This window comes from Haliotis rubra, unplaced genomic scaffold, assembly GCF_003918875.1.
Source record: "Haliotis rubra isolate DU_JTF1 unplaced genomic scaffold, ASM391887v1 Scf582, whole genome shotgun sequence".
Taxonomy (NCBI): Eukaryota; Metazoa; Mollusca; class Gastropoda; order Lepetellida; family Haliotidae; genus Haliotis; species Haliotis rubra.
In genome coordinates this window covers 219,782-243,117 of record NW_025767282.1, presented here as the reverse complement: position 1 = coordinate 243,117, position 23,336 = coordinate 219,782, and the positions used below count along the sequence as shown (strand labels likewise).

General features: G+C 39.7%; 1 protein-coding gene across 1 annotated transcript in view; it reads right to left on the bottom strand.

Moving 5' to 3' along the window:
- Window positions 1-23,122, bottom strand: part of LOC124254787 (serine-rich adhesin for platelets-like) — a 54,738-nt gene extending 31,616 nt beyond the window's left edge. The window contains exon 1 of the mRNA XM_046688639.1: window positions 22,803-23,122. Within this exon, the coding sequence (XP_046544595.1) occupies window positions 22,803-22,893 (91 nt within the window). The 5' untranslated portion in view covers window positions 22,894-23,122. The remainder of the gene's footprint in view (window positions 1-22,802) is intronic.
- Between the last annotated feature and the right edge of the window lie 214 nt (window positions 23,123-23,336).

Here is a 23,336-nt window from a genome sequence, read left to right as displayed (position 1 = left end):
CAGTTCATCCTAATTTAATCACAGAACTTAATTTCTCAAAGCAGATGAACTTAATTTGGAAAGTGTTGCACAAAGTAAGTGCAGTCGATGATGTAGACACAAAGAAACGAAGCACGGTGTTTTAGTTAGATTACAATTGTTAAGCACGGAAAGGATTAAAGGGATATTTCATTGATGAAGACTGTCGGAATTCGTAAGTTCACAGCTGTTTACATGTAGGATTAACCTGGAAAGTGATTTGATACATCCACTGCCAGGAAGCCGTCCGCGATTCTGATACAATCGCCCAGTCGATCGTATTTTTAATCCATAAATGACAAATGGACATATGGCATTTGCTGTACGGGTAGTTTAACAAAATAACGATACAAACTTGACACTGACGTCTTTTGGAAAAGTCAGTGTGTTACAAAACGCTGCGAAATCACATCTACAGGCGTTACAAAAGACTCCCGGCGACAGACCTGATACTGCTTTCAGCAAGAACAGCCAAGTCCAACTGGTATGAAGCGTTTCCCTATATGAGGAACTGCGAATACCTAAACACTTTCAGATCTTAGCACAAAGCTTACTTGTGTCTTACAGCTTATGACCAAGAACGTTTTGGAGTACTTGTCTAGAAAGAGCGGGGACGGTGGGGTAGCCTAGTGGTTAAAGTGTTCACTCGTCACGCCGAAGACCCGGGTTCGATTCCTCACATGGGCACAATGAGTGAAGGTCGTGCCTGGTGTCATCCGCCCTGATATTGCTGGAATATTGCTAAGAACGGCGTATAACTAAACTAAACTCACTCACTCACTAGAAACAGCGCTATAAAACATCTAATTTAATATCAGTATCACTGGTTTTATTATTGTTGTTGTGTTCAGACCTTTATCTTAACTCAGAGTTCTGTGTGTACATTTGTTTTTTGTTGTTTGACGCCACACATCAACAGCATGCCAGCTCTATGACGGCGGTCTGTAAACATGGAGTCTTAACCAGACAATTCAGTGATTGACATCATGATCATCTGTTGGTGCTGTCAGAATACGATGTCATACACTTGGCAGAGATTCCGTGACGACCACCAGCTCCAGATAGTCGCATCTTACTACAAGCACAGGTTACTAGGGGCCTGCATTCTTGGCTGGAATCTTATCGGGTTCAAGGTACTTGGCCATCAGACCATTGTGTGAGAAAGAGTTTGGGTTAACGAGTTATCGATGTTCTGATCACAACAAAATGAATATTTTTAATATATCCAATCATCCAGCCGTAGTTACGAGAAACGTTACAGGCTGGCTAGCTACTCTCGAAAAGTTCGTAGCTCTGAATTCTTCTTAAGCCCATTCTTAACACATTGGCTACGATCAAAGTTAAGAATTCTTAGGGATACGAACGTTTCGAGAATAAGGGCCCTGGTCTTAAGCGCTAACAATCCATGAATGCAAATTAAAGTCTTTCAGATATGCTAAACTCCCATGATCGTAGGTTCGAATCCTAGATTCTTATCAGTTATCTTGTTTCGTCAACACGATAACTATTCTGATAAGCTTCACACTAATGTGCTATGAAGTGCCATAAGTGCTTTTATTCTGCATCTCTTTCTTTTCTGCCATGGAGCGATATATCTGCTACTGATGAAAGTTTCGTAATACTTCACTCACCCACATACACACTCACTCCGCCGTGAATTGGTTTTCAGCAGGGGCGGTGGGGCAGCCTAGTGGTTAAAGCGTTAGCTTGTCACGCCGAAGACCCGGGTTCGAATCCCCACATGGGTACAATGTGTGAAGCCCATTTCTGGTGTCCCCCGCCGTGATGTTGCTTGAATATTGCTAACAGCGGCGTAAAACCAAACTCAGTCAGTCAGTGGTTTTCAGCAAACTATGCATGTCGTATAGTACAACAAACAGGATCGGGTGGTAAGACTTATCATGCATGCAATCGTATCCCATGATGCTCGTGATGTCAACCACTGGATTATAAACAGACGGACGTCCTATTTACATATCCTACAAAACTGCGAAAATATCGGTTAAACTACATTTTCTTAGCTTGTCCATCACGGAAGGGGGAATTGAGGAAGGGGGAGGGGCAGTACACAACCTGCAGCTACTTAACGATGGTCAGTCCAACCCAGTCCGGCCAAATATCAACATGTCCAGGTGGGGATAAGTTTTGTGGTTAGTGAAAACACGATACAAGGCCGTCACTACCTTTCCTCTCTACACAGATAGTGTATTCTTACAGGAAGTGGAATATACACCAGCACACACTCACAGCCTGACCTAACACCGGGAGCTATACAGTGTCAACACAGTGCTACTGCAAGGAGCTTCTCTATGACCGAGGCTTTTCCACGACCGAGGTTTCCCCATGACCGAGGCTTGTACTGGGATGCTGTTTGAGGACGCATCAGACAAACCTGTACGTCTCGCATAGTGTCCAAATAAGGAAACGATTGAAAAACATATCTACATGAATCAGTCAGTGCACTTCAATGAGATCAACATTTGAGCCAGTTATCAGTCCTAGTAAATTTGAGTCAAAGCCAACAAACACTACGTGTGATTGTGTCCAAACCCAAGTTATATATGGTTCCTTTGTTTCATGGTTATTGAGGATGATGGTTAATCTCTCCTTCAGAAGTGTTGAAGGTGAAGGGGGTTCAACGTCGAATTTAACACTATTTGACTGATGTCGACGCGCATTCACGTGGCTGCTGGTGCTATTGCGCAAGAGTGAGTGAGTGAGTTTACTTTAACGCCATACTCAGCAATATTCCAGCTATGTGGACGCGGTGTGTAAATAATCGAGTCTGGACCAGACAATCCAGTGGCCAACAGCATGAGCATCGATCTGCGCAATTAGGATACGATGACATGTGTCAACCCACTCAGCGAGCCTGACCACCCGATCCCGTTAGTCGCCTCTTAGGACTAGCATGGGTAACTGAAGATCAATTCTAAGCCGTATCTTCAAAGGTGTTATTGCGCAAAACAACTTAGATATCAGGACGCATTGTATCATGGATACCCCATACAGCCAACCATAAGAAATCTCTGCTAAAAGCAGATTCGATTGTACAATTGTGACTGTATTATGAGTATATATATACAAATGGAAATGAATAAAGGAACGCTTGAAAGTACAAGTTGTCCTTTATACTTTTCCAGGTTTCTTCGCAAGATATGTATTGCAAAGTGGGTGAAATTCTGGGAATGAATAAAGGAACACTTGTACTTTAATGTGTTCCTTTATTCCATGAGTATATTGTTTTCAGCAGTATTACGTTGTACGATGCTCTTTGTACACAAATCGAGTCTGGACCAGACAATCCAGTGAATGTTACCATGCAATACAATGACAGAGCATGTGTTTATGAATCACTATGAAATAGTGATGGTACCAGGTATTCGCAAAAACACCCGACCTTCCCCGCACAAGGAAAGTACTCTGTCCACTAAATACGTAGGCGGTTTATTTGCTGAAACGTTATATACATAGAGATCTATACGATAAAACCTTTACGTCAGATTGACAAGAAACATCTTGCATATATTGATCCAACTTTTGGTTTATACAAACATCCATATTAAAATAAACCAAATGTAAATGGTGAAATGACGACTGTAAACAGTTTGCTCATGTGGTTTAATCCACGCGAATGCTTCATGTAACAGCAGTTCACTTATTGCTGAACAAACCAGACACCGATCGGAGGAGCGTATAGAACGAGTTAACGGGATTGGGTGAGCTGGCATTTGGTATAGAGGAGAGCGAGTGTGAATGAGTCACGTTTTTTTTGCACTAAGCAATATTCCAACTGTATGGGGGCGGTCTGTAAATTATCGAGTCTGGACCAGACAATCCAGTGATCAACATCATGAACATCGATCTACGCAACTGGGATACGATGACATGTGTCAACCAAGACAGCGAGCCTGACCACCTGATCCAGTTAGTCGCCTCTTACGACAAGCATGGGTTACTGACAACCAATTCTAACCCGGATCTTCACGTGTGCATAGACGTACAGCTACAGCTGCAGCTACAGCTGCAAAACCAGATATTCTTTCAATTAAAGCTGTGTGCGTATTTTTAAAAAGACAAAACGTTCCCAATGAAGATATTGCGGTAGATTATTTCATTTTTCATAGGCTGAAGTTTAATGTTCGTTTCTTTTCTGGGACTTAGCATAACATCACTGCCACAGGCTAATTTGCATATCACGTGACCGGACTTTTTCCCTTGTTTGTAAACAAACGCGCATATTCATAATAAGAAGAGACTGGCCTTACGCAAGCTTTTCGGCGCGCTCTTCATACTGTTTTACATTGTTACATATATATTCTTCCACAAGGTTTATGACAGTACATATTTAGATATCAAACTGGCTGCATCGTTTGCTCTCCGTCGACTTCGATGACAGCACGTGGAGCCGTACAACCTATGTAAACAAAGGATCGCTACGCAAATCGAAATAGTTTTACGTTTTAAGATATTTTCTCAGTGAAACTAAACCATTCTATCAAAGATGCTTAATTAGATGTGTAGACTCGTAAAAAATAAAAGAGTTAAGAAATATGTACATTATATTGAATGGAATGTGCAAGATGTGACGAATCGTCACATCTTTCTGGCCTGTGGCAGAGGTACTATGCTGGCTGGCCGCATGGAACTCTGGGTAGGAGAGTGACATAGACGGTCTCTAAATCCCGCGAGACAGCACGGTGACAAAGTGCTGGAGTACAATTCCAGAGATTGACATGCCTACATATAAACTGTAGGAAGGCATAATATAAGTAGGTATCAGACACATCTTCTGTATCAAGTCACAGCTCCAACATGGGTTATGTGTTTTCCACTGCAACTTTGACCGTCACGTACTGAAGCCTAACAATCAGTGTGATACATTTCACGAATCTGCCTACTAGCTGTTTGTCCAGGCTTACAGTTACGCACCCACGTCTACACGAGACGGCTAGGCGCCTACGTAAAGTGTTTGTTGTCCAAAAGGGAACAAAACGCTTCTATATTTGTCACAGGCCATCGTCCGGCCATTTAACACTTGTTCCGATTGTCCCTCGATTTAACACCACAAATTCTCCAACAATCAATTAACATAGGGAAGTCGCCACTTGTTCCTACAACTTCCATAACGTTGAAGCTCTTTGACGTGCGCAGCAAAAGGTCAACCATACGGAAATGACCCCAGCCAAAATGAGAGTTATCTCCCCTTGTTGACAGTGCATTGTCACCGCGAGCCGCACAGCACCGAAAACCCTTAGTAAGTCTATGTCAAATAGTGGAATTAGTGCCAAGGCGCTAAAAAGCAACTTGTTGTTAGGATAATCCTTTTGTGCGGATGTCTGGGACTAGAAGCAATGCGAAGGGAACGTCTCAAAAGAGACAGTCTACATTTTGAAACGAATTCAATCATAAGCTGCGTATGAAATTCATAGTTTCAATTAATTCGAATCATATTTGATCATTTTTATCTTTCTCTATTCCCTACACAAAGGGAACGTATGGTCGATTTGTCACACAGTTCATCAAATAGGTTATATTATATAAAATCAGAAAAAGGATTTTGAGAAATCCTACCTCGGGATAACTTAGTACAAGTCTTAAAGCTTTTTTCCCCATTAGGGATTTGGCTTAGAGTTTTTATAAGATGCTTTGGAGCCGTACCGTCGATCGAAGGCGGAAGTCTTCTTCAGTTATGATCTTTACAGGATAAAGAAAAATTGATAGATCTGTTCAAGTGTTATGCAAAGATTAGGCTTCTCAGCTTAATGATCATAGAAATTTTTTTTATCGGAAACTCACACAGAAAGTTTAGAGTTCCTACAGTTAGAAAAAAAGTGCTGGTGAAAAATCTATTTATTAACAGGTACTTCAGAAGGTATCTTGAAAACCTTAAGCTAAATATGTTTGGTTTTGCAGATTGAAAGACACAGTGACAGATCATGTGGCAGCATCCTCTAGTGTGTGTAGGTCTAATGTGTCTTTTGGGGACGTCATCGTCAAAATGGGGGCGGTGGGGTAGTCCAGTGATTAAAGTGTTCGCTCGTCACACTGGAGGCGGGGTTCGACTCCCTACATGGGTACAATGGGTAAAGCCCTTTTCTGCTGTCACCGGTGAAAGATTGCTAAGCGGCGTAAAACCCAACTAACTCGCACTCATCGTCGAAATAGTGTATGTTCGATTATTGATTGAACTCCACTCACTCATCCGTCCTGTGACGCCTGAACACAATGTGATATTTACCTACAGTTTCTTGTTTCGACATCCGTTATACCGGTACAACATTTCACGTACAAAGATGTATTTCCGTACATGATATGTTCTCATAAAACGTGTACCCGTGGGATTCGGATTACAAAAGGTCTCCAGAGGTCAGTAAGATCGGACCAGGTTGTTTAATTGGTTGTTGTTTAACGCCACATGAAGAATCAAGTCTGGACCAGACAAACCATTGACTGACATGTTGAGCATCGATCTACGTATTTTGGGTACGATGACGTGCCTGACCACCCGATCCCGTTAGTCGTTTTCTACTACAAGTGTGACATACTGAAGACCAAAACTACCCGGACTTCACAGAGATGATGAAGTGTAAGGTGACCATGTTGATTTTTCATCCCGCTCCTCCTCTCCTCTTTCACACACGCACGCGCGCACGCACGCACACACCCACCCACGGGCACACGCACACTCAGAGATATATATCTTTATCAAAGATATATATATATATAGATAGATAGATAGATAGATAGATAGATAGATAGATAATAAGGTTTATGTGGGCAATGCACCGTATTAATCGAATCGTCAGTTCGTTAGGTGGAGCTGTGATTTCAATATCAAAGGCGTAAACTTGTTGTCATGAAAGCTGTGACATCGATCTCACTGGTTTCCATCAATAATCTGTACCATATGCCTCCTCCAACACGAAATAGCCCCTGCCATTGATTTCCACTTTTCCTAAACGTGCATTACACCAGGAATATGGGAGAACAGAACCCGTGGGCACAGATGTTCACATGCAGGTCCAGCAAGACAAGAACCTTACTGTGGGCATGTCTTGTAAGCAGAGACACCAGGCTATGCCATGTTGATTGTCTGGGTATGTTAGTATAATCTGTATCTGTTAGTTGGATATAGATAACACACGCTGCATTCGAGACAACAAATGATGTTTCAGCGACTAATAAAACCCGCTTCAACCAGCCAATATAGCCCGAGGTTTGTTATTCTTTGAAACTATTCTGAACATTTTAAAAACGGAACGGTTTTTTGTATACGTATATTATTCACATATTATTGACTTTTTGGTACATAAGATAATGGCGAGAGGTGAAAGCAATTCAAATTTAAAGAATTCCAGTTATTCTGAGTGGTTTTACGCCATACTGTGTAGACATTTTGTAGTTGTTGGGTGTGGTCATACAGTCAACAAGGTAAACGTAGAAACGTTGCGATATTTCGCCCTGAAATGTGTCAAATCACCAAAACAATTTGTCACGGAAAGTTGTAGATGTTGTAACACCCGAGTGTAATTCACGATGTGTATTTCTCCCTCAAGTGTCTCAGGAATAGAGTAGATCACGTGGTATAACCTGGCTGATGGTTTTACGTAGGGAATAGTCGTGTCATCAAACACTGGTTTATCTGACCCCTATTATCTACGTTACTTGGATTAGTTGAACTTAAAATGACCCTATTTAATTTATACAGAATGTCTTGGTGATTTGAATTTGCATAATTCAGAAGTCGATATCTACATACTTCATGAATCCAGTGTATATTTATAGGTATTTTGTGCTAAAACTGAACAAAAATCGAACAAATATGCCATATGGCATATCGACCTTCCAGCTTAAACAATTCGCTAGGAATTCAAAGGAAGTAATTGATCGCCTTTGAAACAATCAATTTCATTCCTATGTAGACAATCCCAATTCCAGGCACATCAATACACGCCCACTAAGGCAGTGACACGAGGTCACCATAAGAAGAATAGATGCTGTGAGGTGAAATGAAGTTCAAGGTCGCATTGAATACTATTTCATTGATAAATCAACAAGCATTCACATGCCAGTTTGTTTGGAGTTGCCCCATTGAGACATCCCGACTTTTGACATGGATATCCCATTCAGACCTATTAGACTCCGAGGCGACTTGTACTTGTCTAAATATCATAATGAAAAACACCAGACAGGTTAACAACAAGTACAATCTTCTGACGTCATTTGCTATGACACGTCTTGGGGTGAAACTACCGAGCTTCTGCTCGTTATCTTTATACGTTGTGTGCGTTTTCATTACATTCACTGACCACCCTTCATGTGGATGCATATTTTAACCACGGTTGATGTTACAATCCAAGGAACACGGATCATCGGCAGTCTGTGTGTGCAGGGTGCCCTCCCTTAGCTACCAGGATCGGAGAACCGAGTTCCAGTTCATAACTTATGAACCTAGGGAATTTCCAGGATTATGTAGCCCAACAGTAACTTACGATTCGTTATAACAGTGACTCAGGTATCAGGTTCAGTGACAGGCTTAATTGCGTGTCAAAGTTCACCGACAGAGTGAGTGAGTGTGGGTTTACGCCGACTTTTATCAATATTCCAGTAACCCTCTGCAGAGTTACTCCCCTTAGTTGCCAGTATCCTATGTTAGTTCGAGTATAATACTTCATTAATAGCCTTGATCAGTCAGCAACACAGCAATGGATTTAAGAAAAAATAGATATACGCGAAGTTAGCTTAATAAAACTCGGATGATATGAGATAAAAATGCATGTGTATATCCTTCCAAAGTGACGTTAACACAATTCGCTCAATTACTATTGACCTTTATGAAGCAAATTTTTCACGTATCTCCCCATTCATAGATTATCGGTAGATAAGGCCAGATATTACCTCGACTGCATTCCCTATACATAAGCACGTGGCAGAGAATCTGGTAATTTCCTCTGCGCCATTAATTAACCTCGCCCTATTTCTCCCACGGAAACAGCGATACGCATCTATTGTAGTTCTCACGGCATTACATGAGCGCTTTTATTGAAGAAATAAAGGAAACACTAGCTGTACTATTGAGGAAACACCGTGAAGTATCGGCACCGCTCGCGTGGCTAGACGAGACGTCACAGGAGATGGAAGTATAGCAAATTGGACTTAGTGAAGAGCAAAAAACTACTTCCTTCAAAACAAAACTATCATAACTTGTCGAAATAAATATGCTTTGTGGGAAACAAGTTTATCTTTTATATATTCTGGAGATTTGTTTGTCCTAACTTTTAAAAACTGAATAGTTTACTCTTTGAACACTCAGTCGGATCGTAGATTATCCCGGAATGGGTATTAGTTCGTTATGGCACGACAACTATTGTTTACAAAAATAGAACACTAGGCATTACGTACACGATTATCTTTCGAGTTCCGTCCGTGCAATGGTTCCATCATATATGCGGATTAACAAACACCAGCAGGTTTTTAAAAAATTGGCAGTTACCGTTTCCTGTATTTTCATCATCCTCCCTTAAGGAAGCCCTCATCCCTGTGCAGCAAACTATTTCAAACATGTCAAAGATGTATCTTGTATAAACACGGCGAGTAATTCACACAGGAGTCTTATTGTGCATATGTGCCGTTACATGCTCTTGGCAAATACAGCTCGCTCTCTCACGCAGTCTTAGACATGCCGCTCTGCCCATTATATCTGTGTTTGGCTCTGCGTGGTGAACGAAGACTTTATATTTAAATGTAAATGGGGAAATTTAATAGGATGATTTATATCGGATAAAAGTCTTGAATGAAAGCAGTTTTATGGAAAGATGAAGTGATTTTAGTTATCGCAATATATTATGCCACTTTGTGGATGATGAGTATTGGTATAAATGAAATAAATAGAAATATTGCATCATTGTTCGTTTAATTTCATGTAACCTCCGGTTCCACCAGACCATGCACCATGTATTTAGAGTGAGTGAGTGGGTTAGTCAGTGTGATACTTTCATAACTGAAAACTGACAACCGTTTCATTTAAAGTCAACATCCCGCTGGCCAACGCGACATACACATCAGGAAATGGCTTGAATAGTACTGATAAGAAACATAATTGAAGAATCCGTCAAAAATCAACTTTTCATCTTTGTCTATTACATGGTACATTTCATTTGGGTATTGTTTAAACAGTCCAGATTTATGACTGCGGCCTGTAAATAATCTGGATTGACCAGACACCAGTATTTGCTATCATTGACATGGATTCGGTGACACGCCACCAACAAAGGAGGACCAGCACTGGTTGTTGGGACATACCCCACTGGGTGGTCTGTCTCAAAGTCCCTGAACCACATTATTTTCCCTACTACCTAGCCCTCCCTGCAATGCTTAAGTCCTAAATGAAGCAAGTCTAGATTCTCCTTTTCAATTTAAATGTTTTCTTTTGTTACTATCAAAATCGTATGTATTCAAAGACTACGCGTAAGTCTACCCACTGGGGCTGTGTGTTCGGAATTCCTAATCTCATGTGAAAAGAACAAAGATAAAGAAAGTCATAAATACACAAGATACAGCCAAACACCGTTGTGTCGAAGAGGAAGCGTTCCTTCGTAAAAACTTCGAGTTATCAGCTTTTACTGAAAGGCAACCGTAAATTCGAAAAGTTCGACACAGTGGTGTTTGTATCGAGTGAGTGAGTGAGTTTAGTTTTACGCAATATTCCAGCAATATCACGGCGGGGGACACCATAAATTTCACATAAATGTTTCACACATTGTACCCAAGTGGTGAATCGAACCCGGGTCTCAGCGAGAGAACGCTTTAACCACTAGGCTACCCCAGCTCCCCTGTTTGCAGCTATCGCAAGCGAATTACAATGGGCTGAGTGTTTCTGCTTCATGTTGGCCTGCTTTTCTAAATTTGTAGTTTCGATTACATTGAAAGGCTGTGAGGAGGCATTCCTGAACTCCTTTGCCCAACTGAAACGTGCTTGAGTATTTTCTCATTGTTAAGTGAAACGGCCGGACAAAACGATCTCCTTGCCGTAGACCCGATATAGAGCGTTTTAAACATTTAACAAGAGGAGGACTTGCTTGTCAAGTGAGTGTTAATTAAAAACTAGACCAAGTACCACATTCTCGCCATAATTAGGAACCGATATTACCCAAAGTGGCAAAGCCATTAGTTCAGAGAAACGTTTCACTGGAACGTTGTTTCAGAAAAAAGAAAACGTAACGTCGAAGGACGATCCTTGTTAAAAATGGAATCTGTTAAGCCAGGCTCCACAAACTATTTTTGTGCTTAGGATTTCTCTTCTGAATGTGTAACACAAGGGGATTTAGTTCAGAGAGAACTTGCGCAGACCGCATTGACAATTAGAAAAAAGTTTGTTTACAGATATCTCCTACTTTACCTACTTCTAGTTACAATCTTTATCAGCACATTTACTAGGAGACATGCGAAAACATATACATGTAATCACAAAGTAAATTGCAGTCTGCCTTTAAACAACTGCAATTATGAATTATTTGTTGTTTTTTATAAAACTGTAATGAATTCGTAGTTGGATGTAGCTAAACAACGATGAATTGTTGAAATCAAGTTAAAAAACAATCGTATCTCCATTTGCCAAGCACTGAAAGAAGATCCATAAATTGACGGGTAAATAACGAAGCATACAATCATATTGATAAGAACTTCTTGTTATTGCAAAGCAGATTCTTCACCGTTATCAAGTTGTAAGCTTAGTTCTGGATTCATTCAATGGCGCTAACATGATTGTCATAGCATTCTGATCTGGTTAATCGCCCAGATGCAAAATGATCCCGTCCCGATAACGTCTATTTTTGGTTTTTACATGTCAGTTCAAGATGTCCTTTGAATAATACTACCATTGTCATCAACGTGCTTGGTGTGACAAGATATTCCTAAATTGACGACATGTTTTTATTTCAGAATACGTCTGACAAATACATGCATCTGTACAAACACTAAAAGGATTTCTGCTACGCATGCTGTTTGATGACATGCCTCTGTAAAGGCCATGGGGAACCTTTAAAGTCGCATTGACGTTGATTATTTTAGATTTCATGAGATTCTTCAGCATAATGCAATATGTTCAAGGAATGATTGGGACGACCCTCTGTGGCCCTGCTGGTATTTTTTGTGAAATTATCACAAGATTGAGAGGGGAAAATATAGAACGATCTGTTTCAGAAAGGAACAGTGCCTGTCTATTCTCAGTGTGTTATAACTGCAACGCGTTTCATTGTGGAGATCGCGGTAAGAAAACATGTTGGGAAATAACACGACACATACAATTCGGTTTCATAAACATACGTTTACTTCTTACGTAAGAATGAAATAATGGACAGTGTGCTTATACACATTTTCCCATGCAACGCTGAGTGCAAAATGCATTTCCTTTTCATTTTGCTCACCTTACCACAACATGCAAACATAACATGTACTAACAAATGCGAACAATGAGGAACCAAGACGAAGTTTCAAGGATTCCAACATCTAAACCCCTCTGTAAATTGACCGTAACAAAACACCGTTTAAAACAAAGCATTTGTTGATATTTGAACAAATGGTTAATGGGCCCTTGGGCACTCGACGGCAGTTGAGCCAAACAAACTGTTTGCCCGTGTGTGATGTGCCGGAGTAGTTTTACTAGTTGCAGACCAGTTATAAACAGCTGAGCGCTTTTGACAAACTCACTAATTACATTCTATGTGAAACTGGGAAGGTCGAGGAAAAAGTGTCATTGTTTGAGCAAATCCATAAACACATAAATGAAATTACCATCCTAATCTCAAACAATAGCTTAAGAGTCAAGGTTAAGGCTAAGGTGATGCTAGCAAATGTTAGGATTATAGGGTGACTGGAATGGTCAGAAATAGTGCTGGGAATCTTTGGAATTAGTTCACCCAATTATACTGCTTAGCTCGACTTTGAAAAACCAAAACGGAACATTTGGCTCAGATGTTTTGGGAATGTCGATGTGGACGTTTAATTCTTACAGTAGTTCTCCTGAATTTAGTCATGTGATGAAAAGCAGGATTTAAAAGTGACATTTTTAATTTGATTGAGTTTGAAGTAACTATTTTAACTGAAATAAAACGCTAAAAAGCTTCACGTTAAACAAAATACACGTATACAGTTTGAAAAAGAATATCAGAAAATGATCATAGTAACGTTCTGCTATAAGTAGATATCATTTCAGCTTCAAACCACGCATGATTCTGTAGTTACCACCAATGTTACTGTCAAGTACGCTAAATAATGCAAGGTGTGAAGAGAAGGCTATCATGGATGTCAACGAGGTTAAACTTTTGGCGTATCAGAATCAGATGCGTTTGGAAAGAGTTCTGTTATGGAACCTGTTTGTTTATCAGCCCAGAATCACATCATGGAGCCATGTCTTTCGTAACATTGCCCCAAGAGTCGAGTCTTGCATAGTTTGTGTAAGATGCCTGCATTTACAGTGATAAAAATGTATGATAACATATGCTATCTGTATCTGAAAGTAGCATGGGAAGAAAGTATTAAGTAATGCATTGTGTCATGAAATATTTTACACACTGTATGTTAGTACGTGAAACTTTTACGCGCAATCAAAAAAGTGTTCTGTATGGACTGGATACTTTAGATGGGAAATGGGAAATTGCAATCCAAAAGTGTTTTTATGGTCTTGATTGAACGATACTATAGATAGGAAATGGCAATGGCAATCGCAATCCAAAGTGTTTTTTATGGACTGGACTGAACGATACTTAACACAGGAAATGGCAATCGCAATCCAGAACTGTTTTTTATGGACTTTATTGAACGATACTTCAGATAGGAAATGACAATCATGATCCAAAAGTGTTTTATGGACTGGATTGAACGATACTGTAGGTAGGAAATGGCAATCGCAATCCAGAAGTGTTTTATGGACTTGATCGAACGATAGTTTAGATAGGAAATGTTATACCCAATCAAATAGTGTTCTGTTCTGTGTTCAAAACTGAATTGAGAGAGTTTAGAAAGGAAACGTTAAATTCAATTATATAGTGTTCAATATGGATTGATTGAATAATAGCTGAGATGTACCTAAGTAAAAAACTGAAAAATATCTTTGATGGTTATAGTTGTTTTTTTCATTTCCACCTATTTCGTGGGCATGCTAGTCATTAGCCCTGTCAGTTGACACAATACCATTTGAACAGTCCCTGACGAAACTGATCAAATAAACGCAGCCATTCCAGAAAATACTTGAACAGTCGAAACGGTACATTACAACATTGTTTTATTTAACGGCCTCATCTAAATTAGCTTTCACGCCTATCAACGGGAACGCAAATTCCAACCAGGCCTTGGCATGTGCGTGTGAAGAAATCCTTGTTGTAATTCCCAATATCAGGACTGTTTTCCCCTGCCACTTTCCTGCCATCTCAACCCCTCCCAACCATTGTTCACACAGCCCCGGGGTCACTATTGGAGAAATATGTGGGGAAGGGGTGGGGGTAGGAATGAAGAAGACCCAGTTGTTATTGCCACGGGGAAGTAAAAAATATCCACAAAATTTAAAAAGTTGGGAAAGTCAGTGATGGTTTATTTTCTCGAGATTCAAATAGGAAGTTAGACTATACTAAATACAAATAGCACGAGATTTCATCTGTTTCTAAAACAGGAAACGGAAATTGAATTACATACATTGTTTTCTGTTTTCATATAAATCAATACACGTGTTTGCAGGCGTAGTGTCAGGAATGGAAGCAAAGAGATAGGTAAATAGTGTCTATTTTCTTGTGATATTAAAAACGCAAAGTGTATTTAAATATTTGTTGCTTCAACAACTATGGATAGTAGACAGAACCATCTTATTCTGATCAATATGATGTTTTCAGGAACTATTCGCGTCTAAGGGAACAGGGAAACACACATAGGTGCAACATGTAGAACACTTTCTAAAAAGTACTGAGATGTCGATTGGAATGGCAATATTTCAAGACGGCCTTTGATGATAGCATTTTGAGATTACTGACTCAAAGGATATGACATCATTTGTACACTTATGGGATTTTGTCTTGAATGTGAACTCATCAATAATGCATCATGGCTTTCAAGGGTTAACCGGATAAAAGCACGTATATAATGTACATGGGAAACATGGCGTATTTTTCCTGGAACGCGAGTCCATGGTAAGGAAGCATTGAAGGAGCATAGCTGTGTTTCAGCAAACATAATATGACATGTTTCGTATACCATGAAGTGCAAGCGTAAAGCCAGTTCAACATGACCATGTTAAGAAATAGAGATACCTCATAACGATGTCAAATATAGTCTACATATTTTCCGCTTTGACATCAAAACAGTATCTGTACTTCAGTGGAGGTGACGGCGTGATTAGGGGACATTTTGGAGTCTGTGTGTGTTCTACAGCTATATATATGATTATGAACAATTGAATTTGCCATTGTATTTATTAAGTATTCAATTCAAGGCGACACAAAATATTCTGTTCATCGTGATTTTAATACCCTTCCTTGATTTGATGATACCTTAAGACATCCTGACTTGTTCAAGGAATGGTATGTTTCTGCTCTGACAATAACGTCGAAATCGTGTTCTGCGTAGGAAGGTGGAACGTCTTATAAGGAGATTAGTCTGACGCTTATGGAAAGGCTTTTGTCTGATTTGTTGATACACGTTATGTTTTGATCTAAGTATAACATGTAAGGCCTCAGTAAGGTTTTCAAAATGTTTTCTGGCACACATGTGGGGGACATTTTCTAATCTGACGCATCAATGATAAAAATGATCGCTGTTGCAATTCCCTACTTTTACTTGGACCATAGGTTCCCATGTTTTCCAGGTGAACAATTGACTTGGAGTTGCATGTGTTTAGATAGTTTAGATAGAAAATGTTATACTCAATCAAATAGTGTTCTGTTCTGTGTTCAAACTGAATTGAGAGAGTTTAGAAAGGAAACGTTAAATTCAATTATATAGTGTTCAATATGGATTGATTGAATAATAGCTGAGATGTACCTAAGTAAAAAACTGAAAAATATCTTTGATGGTTATAGTTGTTTTTTTCATTTCCACCTATTTCGTGGGCATGCTAGTCATTAGCCCTGTCAGTTGACACAATACCATTTGAACAGTCCCTGACGAAACTGATCAAATAAACGCAGCCATTCCAGAAAATACTTGAACAGTCGAAACGGTACATTACAACATTGTTTTATTTAACGGCCTCATCTAAATTAGCTTTCACGCCTATCAACGGGAACGCAAATTCCAACCAGGCCTTGGCATGTGCGTGTGAAGAAATCCTTGTTGTAATTCCCAATATCAGGACTGTTTTCCCCTGCCACCTTCCTGCCATCTCAACCCCTCCCAACCATTGTTCACACAGCCCCGGGGTCACTATTGGAGAAATATGTGGGGAAGGGGTGGGGGTAGGAATGAAGAAGACCCAGTTGTTATTGCCACGGGGAAGTAAAAATATCCACAAAATTTAAAGTCAGTGATGGTTTATTTTCTCGAGATTCAAATAGGAAGTTAGACTATACTAAATACAAATAGCACGAGATTTCATCTGTTTCTAAAACAGGAAACGGAAATTGAATTACATACATTGTTTTCTGTTTTCATATAAATCAATACACGTGTTTGCAGGCGTAGTGTCAGGAATGGAAGCAAAGAGATAGGTAAATAGTGTCTATTTTCTTGTGATATTAAAAAAGCAAAGTGTATTTAAATATTTGTTGCTTCAACAACTATGGATAGTAGACAGAACCATCTTATTCTGATCAATATGATGTTTTCAGGAACTATTCGCGTCTAAGGGAACAGGGAAACACACATAGGTGCAACATGTAGAACACTTTCTAAAAAGTACTGAGATGTCGATTGGAATGGCAATATTTCAAGACGGCCTTTGATGATAGCATTTTGAGATTACTGACTCAAAGGATATGACATCATTTGTACACTTATGGGATTTTGTCTTGAATGTGAACTCATCAATAATGCATCATGGCTTTCAAGGGTTAACCGGATAAAAGCACGTATATAATGTACATGGGAAACATGGCGTATTTTTCCTGGAACGCGAGTCCATGGTAAGGAAGCATTGAAGGAGCATAGCTGTGTTTCAGCAAACATAATATGACATGTTTCGTATACCATGAAGTGCAAGCGTAAAGCCAGTTCAACATGAACATGTTAAGAAATAGAGATACCTCATAACGATGTCAAATAAAGTCTACATACTTTCCGCTTTGGCATCAAAACAGTATCTGTACTTCAGTGGAGGTGACGCGTGATTAGGGGACATTTAAGACAGAGAGTCTGTGTGTGTTCTACAGCTATATATATGATTATGAACAATTGAATTTGCCATTGTATTTATTAAGTATTCAATTCAAGCCGACACAAAATATTCTGTTCATCGTGATTTTAATATCCTTCCTTGATTTGATGATACCTTAAGACATCCTGACTTGTTCAAGGAATGGTATGTTTCTGCTCTGACAATAACGTCGAAATCGTGTTCTGCGTAGGAAGGTGGAACGTCTTATAAGGAGATTAGTCTGACGCTTATGGAAAGGCTTTTGTCTGATTTGTTGATACACGTTATGTTTTGATCTAAGTATAACATGTAAGGCCTCAGTAAGGTTTTCAAAATGTTTTCTGGCACACATGTGGGGGACATTTTCTAATCTGACGCATCAATGATAAAAATGATCGCTGTTGCAATTCCCTACTTTTACTTGGACCATAGGTTCCCATGTTTTCCAGGTGAACAATTGACTTGGAGTTGCATGTGTTTGCGACAAGTGAGGACGGGTACTCAAACCTGTCGTTAACACCTGGTGTCATTACTGTTTCATAATGATTCATGAACACATGATTAACTACAGACAGAGTCTTAAAATGAGGTGAGGTGAAAGTGTGTTTAACGTCGTGCTTGAGAATATTTCGCTCATATGACGACGTGCATGCGTGTGTATGTGTATGTGCAGCTGCTTGTACTAGCCCAGACTTAAGCTGGTTTTATAGTGCTAGTCCACTGAGATACCATGCCGCAGTGAAGCATGAATACCCCACTCAGACACATCATACTGACTCCGAGCCGACCAGTCCTTGTTGTACCCATTAATGCCGAGCGCCAGGCGTCTTAAATTAACTCGTAGTAGATGTATGTTTTGAGTATAGAAATGTTTTTGTCGTTTTTAATTACAGACAAGCATTTTTTGCGAGGCGTGTCTCCAATTTCATAGCCTGTTATTGAATTTGTGACTCAGAAGCCAGTCATCAGTCCTATGTTCACAGTTTATGAAACTGCAGGGATATAAAAACTATATCTCAATGGCGGAAAGTAATATAATCTGAAACCTCTTGTTATTTCCGATCTGTACACCCTGTTCACATGTGCCTGATATTTCGACCCCACTTCAAGCCGTGTGCGTTTGTGATACTTCCGTATTGTATATGATTGTATAAACTTTAGCTCTAGGTACACTTTGCAACTGATACTATCTAAAGTCTCCCCACTAATTCTCACGGGGTTAAGAACCATTTAGGAGCCGTAAGGTAGTGTTGATGTTAAAGCCTTCTCGTTGTTACAGGGAAAGCTTGAATTTGACTCCTTGTATGAGGACATGTTTGAAGCCCATTTATGATGTACTCATATGGGGAATCGTGGTTCGAGCCCGGGTCTTCGGAGTGACGAGAGACCTTTAACCACTCGGCTACTCCACTGCAAGAAGATTTTGGGAGAAGATTTTAAAGTACACATAACGAAACGTTACTGCATTCTCGTTGTATTTTCAATGAGGAAGTTGACAGACAGCAAACTACAGCTATAACGAGTGAGTGAGCGAGTTTGGTTTTACGCCACACTCAGCAATATTCCACCTATATGGCGGCGGTCTGTAAATAATTAAGTCTGGACCAGACAAGCCAGTGATCAACAGCATGAACATCAATCTACGCAATTGGGAACCGATGACATGTGTCAATCAAGTCAGCGAGCCTGACCACCCGATCCCGTTAGTCGCCTCTTACGACAAGCATGGGTTACTGAAGATCAATTCTAACCCGGACCTTCACGGGTCGAGCTAAAACGAACTCAATGGGTCCACTACATTTAGTTCGTTATAACCGTAGTTCGTTATATCCGCAGTTCGTTATACGCATTTCTACTAAAATATACAGCAGGTGACTTGGAGGTAAAAGACACAGTTCGTTATATCTGTCATTATGTTATAGGCCTGTTCGTTACATACATAATTTAAGGTAAACTCCAAATGATGACATTTTGTTTGACCATTCTGTAACAAGTACAGCAAAATACAGGAGCAAGGTTGCAACGCTGGAGTCCCAGCATCATGTGTGAGTGAATGAGTGAGTGAATGAGGGTGAACCTCACATCTGAAGTCATGATCACAGGATCATGACATCTCAAAGGGATGCGACTCCGCACAGAAACTCAAGGCTTCGTCGACCACTAATGCGTCTCTGATTTCATCTCAGCATCGCTGGTTATGCTGTAGTCTCCACGAGTCAATCAGCAACAACTACATGTCAAAGGGAAACTTCTAAGTTCTGTAAAATACCCTCTACAGCACATGAAACTCCATTATGTGGTTGCTCCTTATGAAGATCTTTCTGACGGAGGCCACTGGGCTGGTTAAATTTTTATCCTTTCGCAAACACTATTTGATGGTGATTGATGAACTGATGGCAGTGATATGAGGTGAAATGAAGTTTAACGTCCCGTTTATACATTTATCTGTTACTACTTATATACTGTGTACATTTTGAACACATTTTGAAAATGCTTCATATCATTTCCAGCATTAACTATTTTGCTAGGGATGCAAAGAGAGTCTTTAAAACAATCAATCCCCTTTTTTATTGACTCTTGTAATACCACAAAACCCTGATAAATTGACACCTCTTATGTCTGCCACTGAAACCGGATAGCTGAACTCGCCCCACTCAAGACAGTGGTTAATGCTGTTTACACAAACTTTAAAATTTGGAGGACTGGTTTGGGAGGATCAATAGAATCCCACCGCGTATCTTTTGATATCAAACATTCCTCAGAGTTTTAAACTTTTATCGTCTCGTGTTTATATATTGGATATCAAAACGCAAGAAAAAATCTCAATGTAATAAAACAGTCCATGTATATACATTAATGAGCAAAGACGTAACAAAATATATACCGGAAAATGCAGGGATATAAAAGTGTTCGAGAACAGTAACGTATTTCGCCGAAATGTTATTGCGGTAAATCTGACAGACGGAAGGAAGCCGTGCGAGTGACCGAACAATGTATTTCCTTGTTTCTTGTAAACGTGACCGTCAAGGGCGTGGTGTTGTAGATTATAATGTTCATATCATGTTCATAAATAACCTCTTCCTCTTTTGTTCTGAAACTTCATACCCCTCGAACCTATATATGTTGAAACCGGATGCATTGACAGTTTGTTCTGCAAACGTTCAGAGTGTCCCATTCCTATTCTACTGCATTAAAACAAGCTTACATGCTCAGGTTTGATTTGGAATTTTAATTTCCTAACAACAGTATAAAATTAATTTAAGATAATTTAACCAGAATGATGTCCGGTTTGTGTTCGAGGTTTTGCATTGAGAAAAAAAATCAATGGAGCTTAAACTTATTAACTTTTATGTGCGCGATAGTTTCATTATGTTTGAAGAGATTTTCGTGAAAGTTTTTGTCTCCCGGCATATCTGCCTGGTCGACCAAGGACAGATAAATGGGACTTACAGGATATGAATATCAAATTGAAATCTAGAAAAGGGGAAGGATGTTTACTCTTATATGATAAAGGTTCAGCAATGAGGAAAGTGTGCAGTATAACTTTAAAATTCATTTTATAATTACTAACAACAGCATTTAGAATGTTGGTTTGGGAGGAGGAATGATGTGTGATGGGTGGGGGTAAGGTGGTGGGTGGTGATGGGTGTGGGTGGTGGTGGGATGGTGGGTCTTTATGCAAACAATTAAATTGTAAACTAGTTTTAACGAAGACAGCTGTAATGAACAATCGGTCACACGACAAATCCCAGTGGTTAAGTATTACTTTCAAAAGGAGGTATGTGCTCAGACTAATATTACTTTGAACAGGAGTAATAGGCTCAGACACGAATTACTTTAAATAGGAGGTATATGCTCAAATGAGCTGTACTTTGAACATGTTGTGAATGGTCAAGCAAGTATTCCTTTTCCTCTGGTCCTGTTACAACAGTTAACTACATCTCTAAGTGGTACGAACTTTGGGAACTGTGCTTTCAATACATACGTTTATTCTTTCAGCACATTATGTCGGTATATGTGCTGGTACATTTAGCACTTGCTGCTTACTTACTCAAGTAAACCCATTTCCATACAAACATAACAGATTTCATTAAATACATAGGAACACAACCTACACAGTTTACCAATACCAGTTTCAACTTCAGACATTGGTACCAGGATGTCGAGCTTAGTAATCTTAACATACATGAACGTGGCGTCAACTCATAATCTTCTGTCAATGTTAAATTGTTTGGCTACTATGTTCAGAAGCACAAGTATCTATAAGTACCAGGTGTCTACAAGGTCTTGAACATGTAACGACCAACGATTTACCTTGAGAAGGATATCCGTGAAACACTGAGAAATATCACCAACAGGCCCTTGACACCACAGCATAGAAACAATCAATAAGGATTTTTATTAACGTGAGCGAAGATGTCTGCTTAGCAAACTATCCCACAAATTCCTGTGTAGAATGTTTACTGATATCCAACGTGCTAAAGAGCCACATGCCATATTCATACAAACGGTATCGAAAAATCGAGTAAAAGAGACAGTTTCAATAATGCTGTTTGAGGATTGTTTTCTCTATTGAGCGTAAATAGTGTTTCGCTGCATGGTTTAACAGACCAGTGGAAATTATACAGAGTGATGTGTGTGTTTTGAACAAAATTGAACCATCATTTGAAGATCATTTATACTTGTGACTACGTAAGCAGTAATTCCATATTGCCGGTACTCCATGAACCGGGTCATGACCTGTCAAACTGCTTTAATATACATACACAGTATATAGTAAGTGTTACATGTTATTATTCCAAAGGTAATTAGTGTTACTATGATCTATACACACCACACCGGTCATGTATACAGTAGAAGTTGCCATGAACACCTTCGTATTATGTAAATACTGGAAGATTCAAATATTCTCAAAAAGTGAAAGTAGGCTACAAGGTTATAAGAAAAGTACATTTCTACATATGTCATTTGTGTGATTTCAAATTCAAAATTACAACGTTGCAGCAACACTTAAACATCAACAAGAGTTGGTACACAATATAGTCATGGTGGTATGGAAAATGTTATACAAGTTTCGAATGTACATGATAAGATATGAAAGTGTCGCATTTAAGGAATAATGAATATGCAGTTAAAGTATTATTTGAGCGTTGATTTGGTTATATGAAAGGGAGTGAGTGAGCGCGTATGGTTTCACGCCGCTTTTAGCAATATTCAGCAATATCGTCATGGACACCAGGAATGGGCTTGACACATTGTACCCATGTGGGGAATCGAACCCGGGTCTTGAGCGGACGCTTTTACCACTAGGCTACCCCACCGCCCCTATATGCAAGTGAACGGTCGCAGTTCGTTGTAATCTTAATGTAAGAACTTGTTGCATTAATACATGTTACATAGATATGGAATGGTGTGGTAGGATACAGAATATAAAGGCTAGCCTCACCTGATGCGATGATGATAGTCTTGGGTGTCATCCCTCCAAGGGAGAAGCAGAGGTTGGTCAGGATATATACAGAAAGGAGAATAAAATCCATGATCACAGTGTCCTGTATACTACAGCTATGCACAAGTGGCAGCACAGACCACTTCCGAACTTCCAGGTACCATCTTTTTCATTGTTTAACTGACAATGAACTTAGAAAGAGGTAAACGTGATTTAAATGTCGACATCACTCTATTAAAGCACGCTCGGTCAGGTGGTTATTCGTTCAAAGCGCCCGGATCGTTGTAGACACATGCAGCAGAAGTCAACACCATACCAGAGGGTCGACATATCTGTTCGCTGAGGATGTTCCTTTTGTTTGAGGTGCTCGGCCAGCCAATCAGAACAGTGTCGGCTGCTGTGCGCGTTGGATGCATTCAGCCCGTCAGCTATATCACTTATCCTTGTTTAGGGCATAACTTTATTGAACCAAGCCCGGAAAATGTATTTGAAATCCGCTTCCTCTGCACTCATGCCTTCAGTATCGTCTGCTGA